This window comes from Cicer arietinum, chromosome 1 (genome assembly GCF_000331145.2).
Source record: "Cicer arietinum cultivar CDC Frontier isolate Library 1 chromosome 1, Cicar.CDCFrontier_v2.0, whole genome shotgun sequence".
Taxonomy (NCBI): Eukaryota; Viridiplantae; Streptophyta; class Magnoliopsida; order Fabales; family Fabaceae; genus Cicer; species Cicer arietinum.
In genome coordinates, this window is record NC_021160.2 from 48,825,337 (window position 1) to 48,849,220 (window position 23,884).

The 23,884-nt window shown below is 28.2% G+C and overlaps 4 protein-coding genes across 4 annotated transcripts in view; 3 read left to right on the forward strand and 1 right to left on the reverse strand.

Annotated features, from left to right (window-relative positions):
- LOC101507957 (aconitate hydratase, cytoplasmic-like) overlaps nt 1-1,981 on the forward strand; it is a 9,079-nt gene extending 7,098 nt beyond the window's left edge. Inside the window, exons 18-21 of the mRNA XM_073365862.1 lie at nt 1-377; nt 913-1,011; nt 1,108-1,350; nt 1,527-1,981. The exon at nt 1-377 is cut by the window's left edge and continues 14 nt beyond it. Coding sequence (XP_073221963.1) covers nt 1-377; nt 913-1,011; nt 1,108-1,350; nt 1,527-1,592 — 785 coding nt within the window. The 3' untranslated portion in view covers nt 1,593-1,981. The remainder of the gene's footprint in view (nt 378-912; nt 1,012-1,107; nt 1,351-1,526) is intronic.
- Nucleotides 1,982-3,147: 1,166 nt separating this feature from the next.
- On the reverse strand, nt 3,148-3,929 carry LOC101507633 (uncharacterized). Its single transcript, XM_004487354.4, has one exon. The coding sequence runs from the start codon at nt 3,767-3,769 to the stop codon at nt 3,353-3,355; it is 417 nt and encodes a 138-aa protein (XP_004487411.1). The 5' UTR covers nt 3,770-3,929; the 3' UTR covers nt 3,148-3,352.
- A 7,239-nt stretch (nt 3,930-11,168) lies between these two features.
- Nucleotides 11,169-17,431, forward strand: LOC101507327 (protein DETOXIFICATION 40-like). Its single transcript, XM_004487353.4, has 7 exons — nt 11,169-11,569; nt 11,974-12,605; nt 14,879-14,935; nt 15,485-15,723; nt 15,838-15,956; nt 16,843-16,929; nt 17,075-17,431. The coding sequence occupies exons 1-7, from the start codon at nt 11,258-11,260 to the stop codon at nt 17,138-17,140; spliced, it is 1,512 nt and encodes a 503-aa protein (XP_004487410.1). The 5' UTR covers nt 11,169-11,257; the 3' UTR covers nt 17,141-17,431.
- Nucleotides 17,432-20,008: 2,577 nt separating this feature from the next.
- On the forward strand, nt 20,009-23,662 carry LOC101506667 (protein DETOXIFICATION 40-like). Its single transcript, XM_004487351.4, has 7 exons — nt 20,009-20,505; nt 21,387-22,018; nt 22,257-22,313; nt 22,402-22,640; nt 22,755-22,873; nt 23,135-23,221; nt 23,293-23,662. The coding sequence occupies exons 1-7, from the start codon at nt 20,182-20,184 to the stop codon at nt 23,356-23,358; spliced, it is 1,524 nt and encodes a 507-aa protein (XP_004487408.1). The 5' UTR covers nt 20,009-20,181; the 3' UTR covers nt 23,359-23,662.
- Nucleotides 23,663-23,884: the final 222 nt, after the last annotated feature.

The following is a 23,884-nucleotide window of genomic DNA, read 5'->3' on the forward strand; positions in this document are numbered from 1 at the left end:
TCTACTCATGGGACCCCAACTCAACATATATTCACGAGCCTCCATACTTCAAGGACATGACCATGGATCCTCCTGGACCTCATGGTGTAAAAGATGCTTATTGCCTGCTGAATTTTGGCGACAGTATCACAACTGATCACATTTCTCCTGCTGGAAGCATTAACAAGGACAGTCCGGCTGCCCAATACCTTAAGCAGCGTGGGGTAGAAAGAAAGGATTTCAACTCTTATGGAAGTCGTCGTGGAAATGATGAAGTTATGTCTAGGGGAACTTTTGCCAACATACGTCTTGTAAACAAGCTCTTAAATGGGGAAGTTGGCGCGAAGACAGTGCATGTTCCAACAGGAGAGAAGCTTTATGTTTTTGATGCAGCAGAGGTTAGTTATGCACTAACCAAACAGGGCATGGCTTTTATTACTGTTTTTGATTTTTCAAAGTGCCCGGGCATAATTAATTCCATATTATGCTTTGCAATGGTTTTTCCTAAATTCCTTTCCAAAATTTAATCTGATAATGTCTCTCTACTTTTCATAAGAAGAAGAAAATCTTTTGCTAAATATTTTTTGTATTGCACATTACATTGTGATTTCTTCAGTGTCTGTGAATGTATCAGCTATTCAGTCTTGCTTATTGAAAGTGGTTAAATCACAAATTTACACATTTTTGCAAATCGTGGCAAGGCTCAATATTCTGACATGGGCCTGTGAAATTTATCTTTTGGTATAGTGAGACCTCGACCTTTGACAGCTTTAGTGTATGATCACAGATTCCAATCTACTAGGTTCTTCAATGCATAAATAGCAATTTCTATTTTTTTTTTTTATATAAAGAAGAACTGGTGGGTAGGATAGGATACCTTAGATTTTAGTCCTGTCAAGTTTCTGATCCTCTGAATTTGTTCTCCTCTGTCAGAGATACAAGGCTGCAGGGCACGACACCATTGTCCTGGCCGGAGCTGAATATGGTAGTGGAAGTTCCAGGGATTGGGCCGCCAAGGGTCCCATGCTATTGGTAAGTCCCTCCTATTGGTTATGCCTATTATTTGATTGTCTATATGGTTTTCATAAAATGTCTGGGATACTAATGTTCCTGACATTTTTTTGACAGGGAGTCAAAGCTGTGATAGCCAAAAGTTTTGAGAGAATTCATCGCAGTAATTTGGTAGGAATGGGTATTATTCCCCTTTGCTTCAAATCCGGCGAGGATGCTGACACCTTGGGATTGACTGGCCGCGAACGTTATACAATTGACCTTCCAGATAAAATCAGCGAGATAAAGCCTGGCCAAGATGTCACTGTCACAACTGATACCGGAAAATCTTTCACCTGCAAAGCTCGCTTTGACACTGAGGTAATTGAAGATTGTCATTGATTAATGTGTGTATGTATTTTGCTGATGCAATTTTATAGCCTCATCATCGGGATTTCTTGGGATTGAGCCACTTTTTCAGCATTTTCAAAAATTTGTCTCCAAAATTTATATCTTCTCCCTGGGTCAGTTCGTTAACAACACCTTTCTATTTTCAGGTGGAATTGGAGTACTTTAACCATGGAGGCATTCTTCCCTATGTCATCAGGAACCTCGCTAAGTAGTGAAGTCATTGTTAATGAGAAATATTTAATTCCGTTGCCACAACATGTGCACCTTTCAAGTGGCAATAAAAATGTGAAATATGAGAATAATTTCCTATAAGTAGGAAATAATCCCTTCGTACGGAGGGCAATTTTTTGACGCTTCCAGGCGTTTATATTAGGCCTGTAAACATCGAGTGCATTGATTTTAGATTTCTTATTTTATTATAAGAACAGCGTGCCCATCGAACAATGGGATAAATTGTATTTTGCACAAGCTAATTTGACCCTGCCTTGTGGCAGTGAATATTCTTTTTGATCTACATCGCCAATCCCCACCTCAAAACACATGAAAACTTCGTGTACTTGTTTTTATTTTTTAATAAATAATCTCTCAATTTTGTTGCCTCTATGAGTGAGTGACTCAATAAGATACAGTAAGAAAATTAAAAGTATATTTGTCAGCTGACTTAGAGCATCTTTAATGCAGACTTGGCAACTATTCTTGTGTCAAGTTATTTTTTTGATAGTTTATAATTGCCACATAAGATTTGACATCACCCATTCCATTTACTCAGATACAAGAATGATATTTTGATTCTTAATTTACTTTATAGGCACAACTTGCTAAGAACAATGTGTCGGAGAAGATTGCAGGGCTCTGCAAACAATATTATGTTCATAATTGCATAGTAAATAAAATAATGTCACAATTTTATGCAAATTCTAAATTAATTTGAACTGTTATTATAGATTAGGTTTTTGAAATTAACAGATAATAAATTTCACCTTGATTGAATGTCCTTCACAAGCTAACCTCCATTTGTCATCTGAAGCCCCTCTTGGAAGAGGTTAAAAGGCTCCTTAATACGACTAATTGGAATGCCTCCATTTGTCATTGCTTTGTTTTTTGTTGTAGTTATTTGTCTTTGCCTCTATTTAATTATCTTCTTATGAAGGATTGTAAACGGCGTTCAAGGATCGTAAGGGGCGTTCCTTTTCCAATTTAATTCGTTAATAAAATGCCTATTTTCTAAATATAAAATAAGAGTTTAATTGTATGTATTTGTAAAAAAATTTAGACTCTTAAGACATAACAATCATAGACATGATTTTAGAAATAATTATAATAAAATTATATTTTTATAAATAATCTAACAGTTGTAGTATAAAAACCCTTTAAAATTAATTGTGTATATTAAATTTATAAAAAAATACATGTCATTCATGAGACATGCGTCGTCATACTTTCTAGTTTTTAGTGCGAATCATATGCATGTGTACATGTTAGTTGTTATTTTAATTATTTTCACACATAGGTTATATATTCTCAAATATAATTTGCAAAATCTATTTTTTAATATTGAATAAAATTCGTACGTTTTTACTTGCATTAATACGGTAACTAAAATAACCAAAACACCAACAATCATTTTGTTGGATGATTTAATGATTATGCAAGTTGCAGTGACCATATTTAATTACAACTAAAAGAATTCCTGTAAAAAAAATCACAAACAAAAAATTATGTAATCGATTTAATGGCTCTTGATGCTTCCTCCAAACAAAGAGTATATTGAGAACCATTTCATTAATTCATTTCATAAGATCACACTATATTATAATAATCAGAAGCTCAAGCTTCATATAATTTTACATTTCTATTACACTAGTCAAATCTACTTAAGTTATATAGAATTCAAAATGCACAATAAAAAAAAAAAAAGAAAAGCAGTGTCTTTATTTACAAATAGGATTGGTTATAACAACTTAAAAATTACCTATAACTTCATCGAATAATCCTCTGGAATGCTATCTAAACCCGGCCTCCAAGAATTCAACCCCCCATCAATTTCTTCAATCTTAGAGACACTTTTTTCTCTCAACTTCATATCATTTAGCAACTCCATCAACGAAGTGTTCTTAGCAGCATTCTCAACATTCTTATTGCTCAACACCCTTTTCAACTCTTCCTTGCTCACTACCAACCTAATCCTCATAAAGCCACTTGTAGAATTACCATCACTTCCTTTACCATCTTGTATTTTGAACCTTACCTTTTTCTTCATGTTGTTTTCTCTCTTTGCCTTTTCCAACTTGGTTGATGAAAGTGTCTTCATCTTCTCAACTCTCTTACTAACTTTTTCATTCTCATCTTTTGATGATGATATTTGGTTCATTTTTAGGCAATTTCCCATGTTTAGAAATCAAGCATATAATTCAATAGGACCAAAATATATTATATTGGAGAAAATAATGTCTCTAAAGGGAAGTATAAATACAAAGAGAGGAAGAAAAAGCACATGCATATCCGGTTGTTACGCCGGGTACATGTTGAAATTAATAGAGAAATATTGTGATTTGATTCTCTTGCTTGAAACCGACACCATAATGAATTATGCTTTTTGATACTTACTTGTTTTATGCTATGTGGATATTTTATTTACAAAGCCGGCTGTTAATTTGTGGCAATATTCAGCGTTTGTTTTGAATTTTTATAAGCTTGTATTATTTTAATTATTAAGCATGTTGTGTTGTCATGCACCTTATTACGAGATATTTTTGTTTTTGGAACCACCAAAATTAGGATGTTGGTATTGTAAAAAAGTGGAATGATGTTTCAAAATAAAGATTTCAAGCTCTAATTTTTTGGGGTACTAATATAAGTTTAGGTGAATTTATTTTTGAAAGTTAATCACAATAAGAGAAAGTCTCAAGGTTTAAGGAAGAATTTTATAAAGTATGAGTTAAACTTTTACCTACTTGAAGTTTAAAGACACATTTTTTTTAAAATTGTTTAAAGACATAATATTTAGTTTAAATTAGTGTAATTTTTAAAAATTAGATTAATCTAAGTAGATTAGTTTTGTGTCTTTAAACTCAAAGTTGACCCTTACTCGCGGCTTAGAAAGTGGTACATCTCCCTCAACATGATAGTTGACAACCACAATAATATTGAATATACTTAAAAATTATATATTAGTTTCGCGTAAACAAAAAAAGTGGTGTTCTTAAGCAATTAACAATCTACACCTTCTATTTCACAATGAATGGAATTGATCATTAAAAAATTGATATATTTTATCTTAAATTAAGACTAGAATAGATACATTAACTTTTTAATCATCGATTTTACTTATATTTCATTTTAGAGAAATTATCTACTAATGCGAGAATGATATCATGCAAAGGGAAAACATTTGAGGATTGTGTGGTCGTTGCCTTTCCTTTTCCATCACTCATTGGATGAGGCAAAATAATCACGTTAGTTGTTCATTTCATCATACTCCTTGAAATCCCCAATATGGTTTCCTATACATTGACCAACAATTTTCGACAAATAACCCAAAGGCAAGTTGAAAAATTGCACTAATATATCCATTTTTATATATGAGCCACTCTTTTTCATGGCTTCCATATAGGTGATAACATTTCCTTCAATATGTGTGTTTGAACTTGATTGTCAACCAAAAACAGGTCAATCAAGCAGTGATCCTTGACTATTCTAGTGGATGGATCTACCTTCATGTAAAGAGCTATACCACCATCATCATCCAAGAACAAAGCTTCCATTGGAACCTCCATGGGAAAATTGAGATACGCATCAAAACAAGCAAGGATAATGTATATAAAGGGATACAAGTGCAAGTTTTCTTATTATAGACTTATTATTTCGATAAATATCATAACTAAGTTTATTATCAATATTCACAAATATTTTGAATTATAAAAAGCAATGTAAAAATCATATTTTATCTTATATAATTTTAGTTGCATGATAGGATATGTTAGTACATCTTCAAATGTATTAAAAATATTTTATAAGTGGTTTTTAACTTTCGAAATCAACTCAGTAGCACCCTCTATTTTTTTTATGATTAACATTTATTTTTATTTTTAGTATTATTAATTTTTGTTTAATAATTGATTGCTTTGCTTGATTAAATTTATTTGATGAAGCTATTAGTTGAATAATTTAATTAAATTAGAATCTATAGAAGCTACGTGAGTTGTAGGTTTACATTGGGTCAAAAAAAAGATTGAGTTAGAAAATAATATTGGTGCGATCCGATTCACATGTATGAGTGCTCTTGCATGAAGATGTGTTTGGTTCTTCCATCCTAAAAAAAAAAAGCGTATCTTGGTTTATTCTTTCAATATTCAATCCAAAAAAATAAAAATAATAATAATAAACTACAACACCATTTTTTTATTGCTCTTAAATGTGTTGTCTTAGCTTAATCATGGTTTTGATGTCCTTGTCTCAACTCAATGAAGAGAGAATAACACCACGCTCTCACTTCTCTCTCTCCTCCTTACCACATTTAATTCATTTTTAAAATATAAGTTACAAATTAAATCACGAGTTTGGTGATTTTTTTGTGCATTCAAGAGAGAACAAAAATATTCTCTTTCTACAACATAGAAATTTGGTGACTCTCTCATATGACATCAAGAAAAAATAAAAGGGGTGGTGTCTATAAATAAGGTATATGTGACTTCCTATTCATTTCTCCACAACTATTATTGTTTTCTTTTGGTCTACAAACTTTCCCCGACAAACAAAAGAAAAAATCCTTCTTCCTTTAACAACCTCACGCCCACATACCGTTAAGTTGAATTTCAATTTCCCTCTTTCCGTTTAGTATCTTCTCAAGGTAATTTTGTTCAACAGGTTCTTTTGATTTATTTCATCAAAAGAAGAAAACTAATACAAATTCGTCATTTCAAGAGTTTGGACCTTTCTTTTGGTCTTGTATTCGTGGAGCTTAGGACGTGTTACTAGGAATGAAAACACATAATGTAAAGAAATTTTCTCTTGCATTTTAATTTATATATTAATTTTGTGTATGAGTGATCTAATGTATTTGGTTCTTGGGATTTTGTTTTTGTTAATTAATATGTGTTTATGATTTTATGGTAAAAATAGTTGAATTGGAAAAAGAAAAATAGTTGTAGCGTTAATTTAATTGCCTAAGTGAGTATATAATTTAAGAGAAAAAAGAACTTAGGTTGTTGTATTGTTATTTGAATTTCGTGCATATATATGAATGAATTACTTTTATTAGATGATCACCTGTATGTGTGAAAGGAATAATTTTTTTTAAAAAAATATTGATAATCATATCATGATAAAAAGATAAATTTTTTGTAAATGGTAAATTATATAGGAAGTGAATAAATTTACATTTATGTTGGATTAAATAGAAGATAAGTTTACATGCTAATTTTTTTATCGTGATTTTTATATTTCATAATAATAATGTACTATGTGTTTTATTTATTTTATTTTTGCTATTGATCTTATATTGTTATTGTTGTCTTGTAAATTGTTTTTGTTGTTGATTTTTTTAAAGATTTATTATATTGCTGTTATTTGTTTTTGGAATTTTGTTGTTGCTATTTTCTTGGTTTAATTGCTGTTTTTATGTTTACGTTTTTCTAAATTACTGTGGTCTTATCTTTAAAATAGTTGCTATTTTTCTATGGTTTGTTTGCTATTTATTGTAGTTCTTGTCTTAATTTTATGCATGTTAAGTATCTTTTAAATGGTGATTTGTGCATCATGGATTGAATGAGGTTTAAATGTGAAAGGTTGTGACGCTGATATAATGTATGAAAACTTGAAATTGGTTCACGATCATGTCATGCATCATATAGGATGCATGTAAAGATTTATGTGGTTTCGTGCGGATTTCTGCATTGATATGGATAATCATGTCATGACTTTGTGCACATTTTGGTTATGGCTTTCTGCAAATTTCTCCTTTGGTGTGAGTGATAGATATATCTAGATCATTGAATCTTGCATATCATGCATACTAACCACATGTGCATTTTTTATGTTAATTGATATATGTGAAAAATGTTGTCTTGTTGATGTCTATGTGTATGTGAGTATTTTATTATAACGGTGATATGTTTTTCAATGAATAATTAAACTGATTCTCGTCTCATTTAAAATAGTATGCTAAATCTATTATGATTTATCTTATATAATTTCGTAATAAATCGTGTACTGAATTGATGTTTCTGAATTAGAAGAAAATCAAGAATAATTTGTTGTTGTGCTACTTATTTTGTGTTACGGAGGAATAACACCACTGAGGGTATAGTTTCTCTAAATATTTTCTTAATTATAACAATCTTTTAGTTATTTTAATTTTTACTTACAACTATTTTGAACAAATGCGGTTTTTTTGCAAAATAAATTTCATTATTTTGCTAATCGAAGAGGCTGAATACCGGTGGCGAGGCATCAAAAGAGGCATAAAAAGAATGATAGAGGAAAATAGGGAAGTGTTGACTCAGGAGACATTTAGACAAAAGTTCTGACAAGATCAATTGCATTATTTAATTTTCTTTAAATAAAATTGTAATGTTTACTTATAATTCTGTCTAATTATATGTCTCAGAGTTATTTTAGATAAGTTAAAAATAATAATTAATTTTAGTATATTAATTATTATTAAAAGTACAAAATTAAATATGACGACTTAAATGTAATGAATTTCTTCATCTCAAACTACAAGAAAAGAAAATTTTATCTTTTTTTTTTCCTGTCAAATTATAAAGAATAAAAAAACAAACTTTGACATTTTTTTTAATTATATTGTTCTAAAATACCCTTTATAATTTTTATTGAATTTACTTTACAAAAGATGAGTTTTAAAGATGGATAATTATTTTCATCAATTTAAGAAAAAAAGAAAAATTTAAGAAAGATTAATTATTTGGGAAAACTCAAATTCAGATCTTAATAATTATTGACTAAATTTTACTTACTTTCCGACCAACTATCTGAATTACTAGGATCTATTTCCATAAAAATTAAAGAATTTAAAAAACAAAATAATATTGTTTTGGTAAATTTTATAACATTTAATAAAGTCAATTCATTTTGTTAACAAGTGTGAATTATTTTATTTTATGTGTATAATTTTGGACGAAAGAAGTATATATTATTAGTTAGAAACTAATTATAATTAAATATCACTCATAAAGTAAAAAACACTTTTTTTTTGAAAAAAAAAAACACTTACCTTAAAATTTTGTGTCTTTGCAAATACAAAATTGATTATTTACTTATTGTGTGTCACAATAAATATTTATTTTACTTATTTTATACATATTAAAAAATAACAATAAATAAATTTTTATTTATTATTTACCTCACTGTTTTATAATTTTTTTCCTATCTTAGATTTATGTCCGTCAGTTTTTTCTTTTTCAGAATGATGTTCAAGTTTAAAAAACAAACAGTTATAAATGAGATAAAATTTTGTTTACACTTACCTTAAAATTTTGTTTCATTACAAACACCAAACTTATTATTTTCTTCTTGTGTCTCACAATGAATTCTATTTTACTCATTTCACACATATTAAGTAATAAAAATAAATAAATTTTTACTTATATTTACTTCAGTTTTTTATAATTTTTTTCCTCTTTTTATATTTTTCTTTTTAGCTTAGATTTATGTCCCTCAATTTTTTCTTTTTTCATAATCTAGTTCAGCTTAAAAAAATTAATTATAAATGAGAAAATATTAATTTTATCAAATTATCCTTATTAATAATCAATGTGTTTTCCACAATAATACAAGCAAAATGAAATATAAATTTTGGAATAATATATATAATATTAATTTGAAGGTATAATTGAAAAAATAAAAATTAATTTTACATTAATAACTGAAACTGGTTATTTTTTTAGATAATTTTTTTATTATTAAAATAACACTCATTGTAAAACAAACAGAATGTCATATGAGAAATGAAGTATTATTTATCTAGTTATCGGTTATATCACCTGTTTAATCAAAATATGAATGTTATATTTTTAGTATAAATGTTCAGCAAATCAAATAATAAAATATAAAATAAAATTAAGTGGTGAATTTAAGTGATAAATTAACTTAAATAAAAGATGAATTTACTCTAACAATATTTGACCAAAATTTATTTTTCATTCCATCGAATAGCAAATTATTAGAACTAATCTCCACCGAGAACCACAAGGTGAAAAATAAGCCAACCATTCATCCTGCGAAGCTTAAATATTTAATTAGGTAAAGCAGATAATATTTCCTCTGATCCAAAATAACACAATTGTAAAAAAGAAATTATGATAAATGAGATAAAATATAATATTTTATTAAAATATTTTAATTAATCATTAATATATTTTATTTAGATAAATACATAGAAAAATATAATTGTGATTCAAATAATGTTAATAAAACAATACAATTAGAAAGAAAACAAAATTCGAATGAAAAATTATAAGTGACAAATTTTTTAAAACAAATAATTTTTATAAATGTGGCAATAAATAACTTATTTATTGTGTGATAAAGTGAGTAAAATATAAGCCAGGAATTTTTCATTTGACCGACAGCAGGGCTACAAGATACTCCATATTTATGTATAAGAAATGGAGTTACGTTTTTTAACAGACAACATCATTTAAGTGTTTTAAAATAATACAAAATTGTTGAGGAGAATATAAGCAAAAAAATTCAACGGTGTAAAAACAATTTTTATTTTTTTTGACTTGCAGCAGGGATAAAAGATACTCCCTTGGTCCTCAATTTTAGTTTTTTTTTTCTCAAAATTTTAATTTCTTTTTTGAAAATAAGATATAGTTAATGATAATTTTTTTACCATTAAGAAGTCAAAATATATATTAAGCAAGTTTTTTTTATATTTAACAAATAAGAAAGACTAAACATATATAAATTTATTATTCCTTAATATTGTCCAAAATTAAAAGAATTAAAGTTCAAAAGTGGAGAGAATATTATGTTTTCATGTATAAAAAATTATTTCGTTTTTTTTTATAAGCCAGAAATTTAGCAATACTAAAATAATTTTTATTTTGATCGGCAGCAGAGCTAAAAGATAGTCAGTTTTTATGTATAAACAATAAAAAGAACCTTCCACATTTTTTAAGAGAAATATATAAATATCATTTAAATATTTAAACTAATAAAAAAAATAATTAAACGAACTAAATTACATTTAAAGGAATTTGTTATTTGAAAATAAATACATATTAATTAAAGAATATTTTAGACAAAATAACATTAAATATGAGACAACAATTCATTTTAAATCACATAATATAATATTTTTGTTTTTCATTTCCCATAATTAATTTCCGTCGGAGTTAATTTATTTAAAGTGAATCAGATATAAATGTGAATAAGCATCTCTTATAGAAAGAAATCAAATCGAATTTCATTTCATTGTTACAATTTAGCCATTTCTTCTAGACTAAATCCACATATAACATTTTTGTTTTAGTCATTCCTTCTAGACTAAATGCATAAATAACATTTTAGTTATTTATATTGTTCCTTTCAATCAGTTACTATTTTTCATATATTTTTTATTTAATTTCCTTTTATATTTATATTTTTCTTTTTAATATAATTAGTAAATATTTAATATCTCGCAGTGTTCAATAAATATAATATATAAAAAATGATAAAAAAAATTAAAATAATAATAATATAAGAAGAGGAGGGAGAAAAGAATATTGCATCTTGTATAAAATAATGATAGGAAAAGAACAATATGTATAATATATAAGTACAAGTAAGAGTCAGTATGAGATAATAAAGTGGTGAGTGAGTAAAAGCGAATACTCTGTTCCATCACATTATATTAAACAATTCACCCATGGATTCACTGAACAAAAACGGCGCTGATCAACCACTTTTGTTACCCGGCAAAGGCGCCCACGAATCTGACGGCGAATTGGAGAGACTGTTATCGGACACCACCGTGCCGTACTTCACCCGTGTCTGCTCCGCCACCTGGATTGAGCTCAGATTACTGTTCTTCTTAGCTGCTCCAGCTGTCTTCGTTTACCTAATTAACTATGTCATGTCTATGTCCACACAAATCTTCTCCGGCCACCTTGGTAACCTTGAACTCGCCGCTGCTTCTCTCGGCAACACCGGAATTCAAATCTTTGCTTATGGCCTCATGGTATGTACCTAATTCACTCTCACTCCATTCTTTTTAATAAATCTCAGCCGTTCATACTTTCGAACATATAAATGCTTTTCATGTTGCATGTGCATTAAATCATTTTAAATTTATAAAAAACTATATTATTTTTATTGTCAAAATTTTGAGAAATATAAAATATAATAATTTCATATTTGATTAGTCTAAATATTTTTATACACTTAAAAATATTATAAAACTATAATAATAAAGAGGAAAATGGAGAATTTTGACTTTAAATTAATTAATAATATTTATCTATAAAACATAATAACAAATTTTTTTAAAATAATTAATTTTTCTAAAATCAAATATTAGATGTTTAACCGTTTTATGGCAGTTATTTTTATGACGATGTTTAACCGTTTTAATTTTGATTACAGTTAGGAATGGGGAGTGCGGTTGAGACGCTATGTGGACAAGCATTCGGAGCAGAAAAGTTTGAAATGTTGGGAACATATTTACAAAGATCAACTATTCTTCTAACTATAGCTGGTCTATTTCTCACTGTTATTTATGTCTTAAGCGAACCCATTCTTATTTTTATTGGACAATCTCCAACAATCGCGTCTGCAGCAGCGGTTTTTGTCTACGGGCTTATCCCACAAATATTCGCTTATGCGGTTAATTTTCCAATTCAGAAATTTCTTCAAGCACAGAGTATAATTTTCCCAAGTGCGTATATTTCAGCAGCCACGTTGGTGGTTCATCTTGTGCTTAGTTATGTTGTTGTGTATAAGATTGGTTTGGGCATATTGGGCGCATCTTTGATTTTGAGCTTATCGTGGTGGATTATTGTTGTGGCCCAATTTGTTTATATTGTAAAGAGTGACAGGTGTAAGCACACGTGGCGTGGTTTCACTTGGGATGCGTTTTCCGGCTTGCCTGAGTTTTTTAAGTTGTCGGCGGCTTCAGCTGTTATGTTATGCCTTGAGGCTTGGTACTTTCAGATTTTGGTTTTGTTGGCTGGGCTTCTTCCGGAACCTGAGCTGGCTCTTGATTCTCTCTCCATTTGGTAAATTATTACAACTCTTCTTTTTTGTTATTCTTTTCGGTTCATTCAAACGGTGTTTATAACCCAAAAGAGTAATTCAGTGAACCCTTTCAAAAACATTACTGCCGTCTTTAAATATAAAACATATCGATTAAATCAGAAGAATTAATTTTATTTTTTTTAATATTTAGTATTATTTTTTAAATTTACATATGATAAGAGAGAGTTTAATAATATTTCTATTATAATATTTAGTATGTCACAGAAAAAGATGTAGTTAATGATGGATATATTTATAAATAAATAATTAATGCATTTAAAAATTCAAAAAAGTGTAATAAAATAAGAAAATTAATAATTAATGCATTTTAAAATTTAAAGAAAATTTTATAAAAGTATTTTTTTTAAAATGTTTTATATTTAAGAAAAAAAAGTTAATAATAATTGATTTTGCTTGTATTCCAATTAAGACATCTCTCAAACGTTTGAGTTGGTCAAACCTGATTTGACCATAGATTTTTATGTTTGAATTTAGAATATATTTTAACTCTAAAAGTATTTTCACTTAAAAATCAATATTTATATCTTTTTGTGATAACATTGAGTCAATTCTCATTTTTATTAACATATACACACAAAAACAATTAGTTATCTAAATGTAAATTATTTTTCATTTAAATATTTTTTAATCAAAATCAATTTTTTAAAATCAATTCAACTATAATAATTTTTTTTCACTATAAATTAAATACACGTTTAAATGGATAATAAATTCTCATTAAGACCAAATTGATTAGAATTATCAAATTTAATTACAAACTACAATAATCATTTATTTCCTTTTCAACTGAATTTCAGAATATAAGAGTCCTTAATCCTTAATAACACAAAGGTTAAACCTAAAATATTATAAAGCTCCAATCCTTGCGGACACACCATTCTTTTGTCTCTGCAATGGGAGTTATTCCATTTCCCTATCATTAAGACCAAATTGATTAGAATTATCAAATTTAATTACAAACTACAATAATCATTTATTTCCTTTTCAACTGAATTTCAGAATATAAGAGTCCTTAATCCTTAATAACACAAAGGTTAAACCTAAAATATTATAAAGCTCCAATCCTTGCGGACACACCATTCTTTTGTCTCTGCAATGGGAGTTATTCCATATCCCTACAAAATCTGACTCCTTAGCTTGATTTTGGGTTGACATTTGTGTTAAAAAATGTGATGAAAGGTAGAGATCATTGTCACGGGAAGCATGAAAAACAATATGTCAAATTGAGTCAAATTTTTTAATTTTTTTGGATTAAATACTTTAACTTTATTTTTCTAATTTTTATTCATAATTTAGGATGGATGGGGTATTTATCAATTTGTATGTTAAGAATTTATTTTAATATAATATACCATCATCCTTGGCCTTATTGGTTGGATTAGGGAAATCCTTGACATGATTTTTGGTTTGATAAAACTAGCTTATATGGTCCTGCTTTCTTATTTAATGTCTTATTGAGTTATTTGAGATTTATTTTTTTCTTTCTAGAGGCACGTAGTATTTTTGGGATTGCTCCTTATTTTCCAAAAGTAAAAACAACAACTAACTTATGTGGTTGTTATTATTTAATATTTACTATTCCGATTTCAATCATAAGGAAAAATAGAGTTTATAAAAGTTAATATATTTGATTCAAAATTTAAATTAAATATATCTATTTATATATAAAATTTACCAATTATTTTGAGAATGGGCAAAACTAAAGCTCAAATGAAAAAAAAAGTAATACATGACCTAAAAAATGCATTTTTCTCTCTGTTATGATATTTATATTTGTAAATTATATACTCTACTCCATCATGATTTGAATGACAATTATATGCATTTTGAAAACAAATCAACAACTGGGATTCAACTAGTTTGAAAAAGACAACAACAACTTATACTCAATTTAATGACCTTTAATTTATTTTAGACCAAACTTGTCCTGTTATTGGGGCCATTGAAATAAAGGCTCTATTTTGATTGAACCTTTATTATAATCATATGCCACCGCTAAATGTTACGTGAGGAGATTCTTATGTTTTGGGTTTATTTGTTAGCATTATTTTGAGCTAGATATATAACAAAAAGAAAGTAATGGTCTCCATCCAATTTACTTTGGCCACTGTTACAAATACAATTATTGATATGTACGTGGTCTCTTTTTATTTTCGTATGTCGTGTCTCTAATATTTGACACACATATACACAAACCATTTTTAATTTGTTTGTTTATTATTTGTGATTGCAGTACCACTGTTATGGGATGGGTGTTCATGATCTCTGTTGGATTCAACGCAGCTGCAAGGTTAGATTTTCTAATTTTTTAATTTACAAATTTCGACTAACTTGGATATATATTCTATAATGTAGCTATTATGGTTAGATAATAATTGAATTAAAATAACCTGACCAATTTTGTATGAATCGGACTGAATATATTGAAGGCAACAATATATTTACTTACATATAATTCAATTTTTGACTAGGTATTTTTAGTATTTATATTTAGTTCAATTTGCACTATTAGTTTTTTATTTTATGTATATGATTCTTTAATTTCTAACAATTACTCTAAATTAATATCATAAAATATTAAGATTTAATCGAAACATAAAACAATTGATTATCCTAATTTCTTTGCAAATTGAGAAAGTTAATAATATTTGTTATGTTCATAATCATTTATATACCACCATTGATTAAAATGTCCGATTCACATAACATTGAACATTTTTTTAAGAAATACATAATATTGAACTTTTTTTTACAGTCACATAACATTGAACTTAAAATATATTGATTGGAATAATGAAACAATGAACTTGAAAAATAAATAAATAATGTATGCATGCAGTGTGAGGGTGAGCAACGAACTAGGAGCAAGAAATCCAAAATCAGCATCATTTTCGGTGAAAGTGGTGACATTGATGTCATTCATAATATCAGCAATAGCAGCATTAGTTGTGCTTGTGTTGCGTGATGTTATTAGCTATGTTTTCACTGAAGGTGAAGCTGTCGCTGCTGCTGTCTCTGATCTATGTCCACTTCTCTCTCTTTCTCTTCTCCTCAACGGCATTCAACCCGTTTTATCTGGTAACTTAAATTTAGATTTAATTGCAGTTTTGATGTTTTACTTTTATTCATTTAAGCGCGTAATTGGTGTATTTATTTAAAAATTGATAAGTATAATGTTGATATGAAATGAAGGGGTGGCTGTTGGGTGTGGATGGCAAGCTTTTGTTGCTTATGTGAATGTCGCTTGTTATTATGGAGTTGGCATACCTTTGGGAGCTGTTCTCGGCTTTTACTTCCAATTTGGTGCTAAGGTATATTATGATTCATTTTTTGTAATTTTTTAAATAATTTTTTTTGTTATAATTTCTTTAAAAACAGAATTTCAAATGATAAGTTGGTTTAAATAATTATTATACAGTATCATTTTAGGTATTTCATCTATTTGTTAAAATCTTTTTGAATAATAAAAATTTAAAAATAAAAAATTATTTTGAGAAACTTCTCACAAAAATTATTGTTTACAGATATATTTTTTAAACATATGTGATTTTTATCATATTAAAATATTTAATAATAAATATTTATTTTATAAAATATTAAAATTACTTTTTTCTTTATCTATACAAAATAAATATACAATTACTTATATTATTTATGAATGAATTTTCGTAAAAATCGTTTTTAAATATATAGTTAAAAAATTTATTTTTTAAATCTATAAAAAAAGCAAACCTATATGTTTCTTTGGTTATTTTGGAATTATTCATGAATTATTATTATTATTGTTTGTGCAAGATTCATAAATTATATTTGTAACATATATATCCTACTCTTTTCATTGTAGATGTTTTAATAGGTTGAAATTCAAATTAGTCCCAATAAATTTATTGAGGGTCTACTTAATTTAGTGAGACCAAATTGTATTTAATCAATTGATGAGTGTATATTAAAAAGAGTATGTTACTAGTATTTTTTTATTTATAAATTTAGTTTATTTCTATACAATATTAGAATAACAAAAAATATCATCTCTTTTAAATGTATATATGCTAATTATTTCACATATATATATATATATATATATATATATATATATGTATATATATATGTTTTAAAAATTTGTATTTTGTTTGCTAAAAACATATATAGTTCAGCTAAAAACAAATACATCATATTTTTATGGCATCTTTGTGATAGGGAATATGGCTAGGAATGCTTGGTGGAACTACTATGCAGACAGTTATTCTAATGTGGGTCACATTTAGAACGGATTGGAACAAAGAGGTAAAAGAAAACTTGCAATAACTTTATTTCCATAAGCAATACAAATAATACATTTAATTTTTTCCTTCTTATATTAATTAATTATTTTGGAAAGAAACTGAAGAGTTATTGTTACTGTTTAATACAATATTTCTTCTATTTGTAGGTACAAGAAGCAGATAAGAGGTTGAACAAATGGGAGGACAAAAAGGAGCCCCTTCTTTTAAACTAGAAAATTGGATAACAATTGTCTTATGTAGAGGTTAATAGTAAAAACCTCATATGCTATTTTTAGATGGAAGCCAATTATGAATTCTTCTAAAAAATAAGAAAGCAATTTAGAATGGTTAATTATATAGATGAGGTAGCTAGTCACAGAGTTTATTAGTTTCCTTGTTTGATTTAATTTGAGGCAATGAGTTTCTACTCTTTTTTTAGGCAAACTACTACCAAAATATCATATCTATTCTTTTAATCCAAATATTATCATACTTTTATTTGGGTTAAATATGTCATTTTTTCACTTTATGCTTTTTTTTTTTCTATCATCTCTCTCTTACTTCATCTTTCTTCTATCACCATTCATTTATTTTTATATGTATTTCTCTATCACCCGTCCTATATATTATATTTTTTTTCGGAAAAATTGTATTACTTTTGTTTACTAAATATTATTTATATTGTTATATTAATATATATTTACTGTTATAGTACAATATTAAATTATTGTGTCTACTTTTTTTGTAAGTAAAAATAATATTAAAGGAAGTACATTAACCACTTTTTATACAACTCATAGAGTTATTCCACCGATTTGCATACACATATAGCAAGGGTTTTTTCGCCACCTTAGAAATGAACCGTGGTCCCAAGAAAACATTTTGACGGTTGTTACCAAATTTAACAAATAAGCTACTTTCACTAAAAATAAACACAAAATTTCTGTTGTAATTAATTCTTCAAAAAATTTGAATTATCGTGCAACAAGGAATAACACGATTTCAAATTGAACAAATAGCATAGGGAATAAATCTCTCAAAGATTTCGACAAAAACAATGTATTTTTCCCATTTCCTAATTTACAACATAGATTTTTAGGAAACCATCACAAGCTATCATACAAATTGAAACTAGCTAACATAACATCCTTCCACCATAACAAATATTTTCTCATTATACATATTTAATATTTATTGAAGAATTTAGGCTGTAGAGGACCATACCTGAAAGTGAGGATGTTATTCTCGTTAAAACATCTTCTTTTCCATTTATTTATTAATAACGTTAGGTTTAAGAGTTCTCAATTCTTCATGCATCCTTAAATTTGCACACAATGTCCCCATCTGACCCAACCTAACATATGTTGTCGGGTATTGTTTGCTGTGTTCCGAAAATATCTCTCGAAAAATAAATATGGTTCAAGAAGGTGAGAAAATCATATGAACCACGTGCGTGTAATCCCTCCAAAATTCAATTAATTTAACCCCACAGTTAAGCATGTACCCAATCAAATTAACGGATCTTAGCAAATCACTAAAACGACTTTTTTTTATTAAATCAGCTAAGCTGTCACCACCCCTGTTACACGTAGTGTTATAGTAGCCTCTTATATATAGTATAGTATCCACCACTCCTATGTCATAATTAATGTCTCACAGCTTTAGGCTTTTTTTAATTATACATGTTTTTTTTTAAATTCTAAAATATCTTATTTTAAAATTAATGTCTTCAATTATTTTATTATTTTGTTTTCAAAATGTCACAGAATATGGATGTGAATTTATACTGCATTGGAAATTTCCCTGTTTAGCAGATTGTATCTTGAGAATACAAAGATTTATTATTTATGGGATTTTGATACGTTAGTTTCAAAATAAATATTTTAATTTAAAAAAAAAAGATGTAAATTGAAAAAAATCCACACCTTTAACATAAATTAAATATAATAAATTATAATATTTATATCTTTGTAACAAACAAAATCGATTACTCAATTAACAAAATCCATTACATCAAGCCATCACAGTTTCGTTGCAGCAATTGCAAGCACCGCCACCGCCACCGCCAGTCGCCACATTGCAGTACCGGAATCGTCTATCGTCTACTATTTGGTTTTGTAGGATGTATGATTTTTATTTTTTTGTTAAGCTAAATTGTATACAATTATTAAATATCGTCACTCTCAATTTTTTTTTTGTTCTGTGGCTGCTCAGTAATTACTAATGCTTATAAAATGAATGTCCCAAAATAGCACATGTTGAGATGATATTACGGAATTATAAAAAAACAAAAAAAAAAAAACTAAGGTAGTATTGGAAATAGACAAAGCAACGGAGGGATGATACATTTTATCTCATCATCCACCCACTCAATTGAAAGAAACTTATATTCATATCCATTTTTAGGGTGTGAAATTTAATTTTCTATCCCTCCCTATCTGATTCGTGTTTCTCTGTCCACATTTATATATATTTTTATATAATAAATAATAAATATCAAAATTATATTTATAGTAAAATTATTATTATTATATAATAGTACAATTAAAAAATATTAAATATGTACATGTATCTAAAATTTAAAAATGACAACACCCTAAATCCGTCCCGCCCTTGAGTTTTATTTTTGAAAAAAGATATGTAGCTCCAATTAATCAAAATGGATTTCTCTCGCCCAAATTAAATTAAATTTAGATAACTATTTGCAATTACGAATTGTATTGTCATCCCTAATTAAAAATGTATAGACAAGAAAATGCCTAAGATATCTACTTCTTTGTTAGATAAATAACATTAATTCTCTCCGTTCTTAAATTTTGGATTCTTTTAAATTTAGACATACATATTAAGAAATAATACATTTTTATTATTTAACTTTTTTTCATCCTTCATTTATTAAATAAAAGTAAAATTTATTTAATACATATTTTTTGAATTTTAAAAATATAAAATAAAAAAATTATTCATTACATTTTAATTTTTGAAAAGAATTAAAGTTGTGGGATAAAAATAAAATATTAAATAATTAAAAATAGACGATGAATGGAGTTATATTAGATAGATTTTTTTTATGTGTATCTAATTTGATGTCTGAAATTTGTGACCACTGTAATATTGTCACTGATTCAGAAAAACAATAAGATATTAGCCAATGAAGAAATAATAAAATACAACCCATGTGTTGAGCATGGTTCTAAAACAATAATAATGATTAAAAAGAAAAAACAATGTATATAGAACTGTAAGTGACTGAGCCGAAAACTCTGCTCCTCCGATGGGATCGGTGAACAAAAACGGCAATGAGGAACCACTTTTGTTATCCAACAACATCGGTAAGCCAAATCTCCACGAATCTGACGGCGAGTTGGAGAGACTTTTATCGGACACCACCGTGCCATTTCTCCGCCGTGTCGGCTCAGCCACGTGGATTGAGCTTAGACTTCTGTTCTTTTTAGCTGCTCCAGCTGTCTTCGTTTACCTAATTAACTATGTCATGTCTATGTCCACACAAATCTTCTCCGGCCACCTTGGTAACCTTGAACTCGCCGCTGCTTCCCTCGGCAATACCGGAATTCAAATGCTTGCTTATGGCCTCATGGTATGTAATATGACTCGAGGATCATTCTTTCATTTTAATTTTTTATTTATAAAAAGATTGTATCAGTCTAGTATTATTATTTTTCAATAATACAGCTTGTTGATTTTATTTAACTTTTTTTTACTATTTCATTTGTTTTAAATATAATTATTGTTATTTTGTAGTATATTAATTTAGTTACATCAAACTATTAAATTACTGTAGTTTTCTTATATTAATATTAATAAAAAAAAATTATAATTGGAATTTGGATGAATGGAAAACTATTTTGATTTAAATCGTATTTAAGTGGGTTGAATTAGATCAATTTTTTGAAGGAGTTATCCAAATTGTTTAAATTTTGGATCACGTGTTTTTTACCTCAATCAATTTAAATCACACTGTATAGTGATAAATTAAATGTATGCAACTTTAAAAATAATAAAGACAAAAATTATTTTAATAGAAATTCAATTTCTGTCAACAAATTAATAACTAAATTTTGTCTGAAAATCTCACCTTCACCCTTATGATTATCTTCTCTCTGTTTTTTTTTTTGAAGGATTTTCTCATTTTATTAGCATTAGTTTCAAATTGTAATATGCAATCTCAACAGTGACCGCAACATTTTTTTGTTATTATTGAGATTTTTACAACAAAACCACAATCTTAATTGTGGTCCCATTCACTATATTTTGTTACAAGGTAAAGATCGGTAGCGTGATGTTTATTTTATATGCAAATATTAATTGTTATAATTTAGTTAAGAGAAGAAGAAATTGACAATGTGACGATCAGATCTTGAATCTGAGTTATGGAGTCTTTAACCAATGTCGTTAGAGGATACTTGTTGTTGTTGTGGTGGGAATGTTTAAACACTTGTATTATTATTTTTGTTACAGTTAGGAATGGGGAGTGCGGTTGAGACACTATGTGGACAAGCATTTGGAGCAGAAAAGTTTGAAATGTTGGGAACATATTTACAAAGATCAACTATTCTTCTAACTATAGCTGGTTTATTTCTCACTGTTATTTATGTCTTAAGCGAACCCATTCTTATTTTTATTGGACAATCTCCAACAATCGTGTCTGCAGCAGCGGTTTTTGTCTACGGGCTTATCCCACAAATATTCGCTTATGCTGTTAATTTTCCAATTCAGAAATTTCTTCAAGCACAGAGTATAATTTTCCCAAGTGCGTATATTTCAGCAGCCACGTTGGTGGTTCATCTTGTGCTTAGTTATGTTGTTGTGTATAAGATTGGTTTGGGCATATTGGGCGCATCTTTGGTTTTGAGTTTATCATGGTGGATTATTGTTGTGGCCCAATTTGTTTATATTGTAAAGAGTGACAGGTGTAAGTACACGTGGCGTGGCTTCACTTGGGAAGCGTTTTCTGGCTTGCCTGAGTTTTTTAAGTTGTCGGCGGCTTCAGCTGTTATGTTATGCCTTGAGGCTTGGTACTTTCAGATTTTGGTTTTGTTGGCTGGGCTTCTTCCGCAACCTGAGTTGGCTCTTGACTCTCTTTCTATTTGGTAAATTATCACTATTTTTAGTTTATTTGTGATTAATTGATGGTTAAAAAAAAATAATTAATCTGATATGTTTTTTGTTTATTATTATTAAATTTAATTTAATTTAAAAATATATTCAAAATTGATGTATGACAATCCTGTAATGATTTGTTTGTGGATACAATGTAATAGTGAAATTTAAAACACCAGTACAATAATAAACAAGTTTGATTTGTTTGTTTATTATTTGTGATTGCAGTACGACTGTTAATGGGTGGGTGTTCATGATCTCTGTTGGATTCAACGCAGCTGCAAGGTTAGACTACTAAGCTAGTATTGTTAGTTTGATAACTGACTTAATATAATATAAAATCCAATTAAAATGAATGAATGAATGTATGCAGCGTGAGGGTGAGCAACGAACTAGGAGCAAGAAATCCAAAATCAGCATCATTTTCAGTGAAAGTGGTGACATTGATATCATTCATAATATCAGCAATAGCAGCATTAATTGTGCTTGCGTTGCGTGATGTTATTAGCTATGTTTTCACTGAAGGTGAAACTGTCGCTGCTGCTGTCTCTGATCTTTGCCCACTTCTCTCTCTTTCTATTCTCCTCAACGGCATTCAACCCGTCTTATCTGGTAACTTAATTTTAGATTTAATTGCAGTTTTGATTTTTTATTTTTATTCATTCAAGCGTGTAATTGGTGTATTTATTTAAAAATTGATAAGTATAATGTTGATATGAAATGAAGGGGTGGCTGTTGGGTGTGGATGGCAAGCTTTTGTTGCTTATGTGAATGTCGCTTGTTATTATGGAGTTGGCATACCTTTGGGGGCTGTTCTCGGCTTTTACTTCCAATTTGGTGCCAAGGTATATGTTTTTCAATTTGTTGATTTTGAAATACCCAATGTCAATAGTTAATTGCTTATTTTTAAAATAAAATTCGGTAGTTTTAAAATAATTTGTGATAATGTTAGCATGTGTTGTGTAGGATCGATACCTTTTACTTGAAAAGTACCATAAATCATTGTTAAAGTTTTGAGTTACTTTTAGAATAGCATCCAATCTATATATATTTCAACTAAAAAGAAATCCATAATATTTTAAAATATTATGGCAACTTTGTGATAGGGAATATGGCTAGGAATGCTTGGTGGAACCACTATGCAGACAATTATTCTAATTTGGGTCACATTTAGAACGGATTGGAACAAGGAGGTAAAAGACAACGTGCAGTATTTTATTTGTTTGTTATTGTACTCTTTAATAAAACAAATTATTCTTTGTAGGTGGAAGAATCAGCCAAGAGGTTGAACAAATGGGACGACAAAAAGGAACCCCTTCTTCTAAACTAGAAAATGGGATAACTTGTTTTATGAAGAGATCAAAGTAGAAAATAAACTATTTTTTAAAAAGGCAGAAATGGGCTAGCACTAATAACATAGTATGGTCTCTTCAAGCTTTTATTCTTTTTTTTTTTTTTTTTGAAGACACATTTCATTTAAGGTGGTGTTTAGGGTAAACCATAATGGAAGTAGTTTATGGTTTTCAATCATAGTTCATAATAAACTACTTCCCATTTGTACAATGGGTATTATGGTTTTTAAAAAATTACAAATAAAATAAATTACAACCTGATAATCACAACAGTTCAAGTAATTTGAATTGGTAAAAGAAAATAGGCAAATGCCACCTGTGCCGTGTGGGAATGAATTTGTGTGAATTTCTACATTTTCTTATTTGAATATTTTCTCCTTTTTGGTCATGTCATGTATTTTTCAGATCTTGAAAAAAAAACATTCTCTAAACTCATTCATATACAAATTTAAGGTTGTTATTGGAGAAGGAAAAATGCAACTGGTGACATAGGGAATGGGTGCT

Excerpts from the sequence above, each read along its gene's own strand:
- LOC101507327 (XM_004487353.4), top strand. The coding sequence starts at position 11,258 with ATGGATTCACTGAACAAAAACGGCGCTGATCAACCACTTTTGTTACCC. Across the intron at positions 12,606-14,878 it reads CTTGATTCTCTCTCCATTTG|TACCACTGTTATGGGATGGG; the intron begins GTAAATTATTAC and ends TTGTGATTGCAG. Across the intron at positions 16,930-17,074 it reads GAACGGATTGGAACAAAGAG|GTACAAGAAGCAGATAAGAG; the intron begins GTAAAAGAAAAC and ends TTCTATTTGTAG.
- LOC101507633 (XM_004487354.4), bottom strand. The coding sequence starts at position 3,769 with ATGGGAAATTGCCTAAAAATGAACCAAATATCATCATCAAAAGATGAG.
- LOC101506667 (XM_004487351.4), top strand. The coding sequence starts at position 20,182 with ATGGGATCGGTGAACAAAAACGGCAATGAGGAACCACTTTTGTTATCC. Across the intron at positions 22,874-23,134 it reads ACTTCCAATTTGGTGCCAAG|GGAATATGGCTAGGAATGCT; the intron begins GTATATGTTTTT and ends ACTTTGTGATAG. Across the intron at positions 23,222-23,292 it reads GAACGGATTGGAACAAGGAG|GTGGAAGAATCAGCCAAGAG; the intron begins GTAAAAGACAAC and ends TATTCTTTGTAG.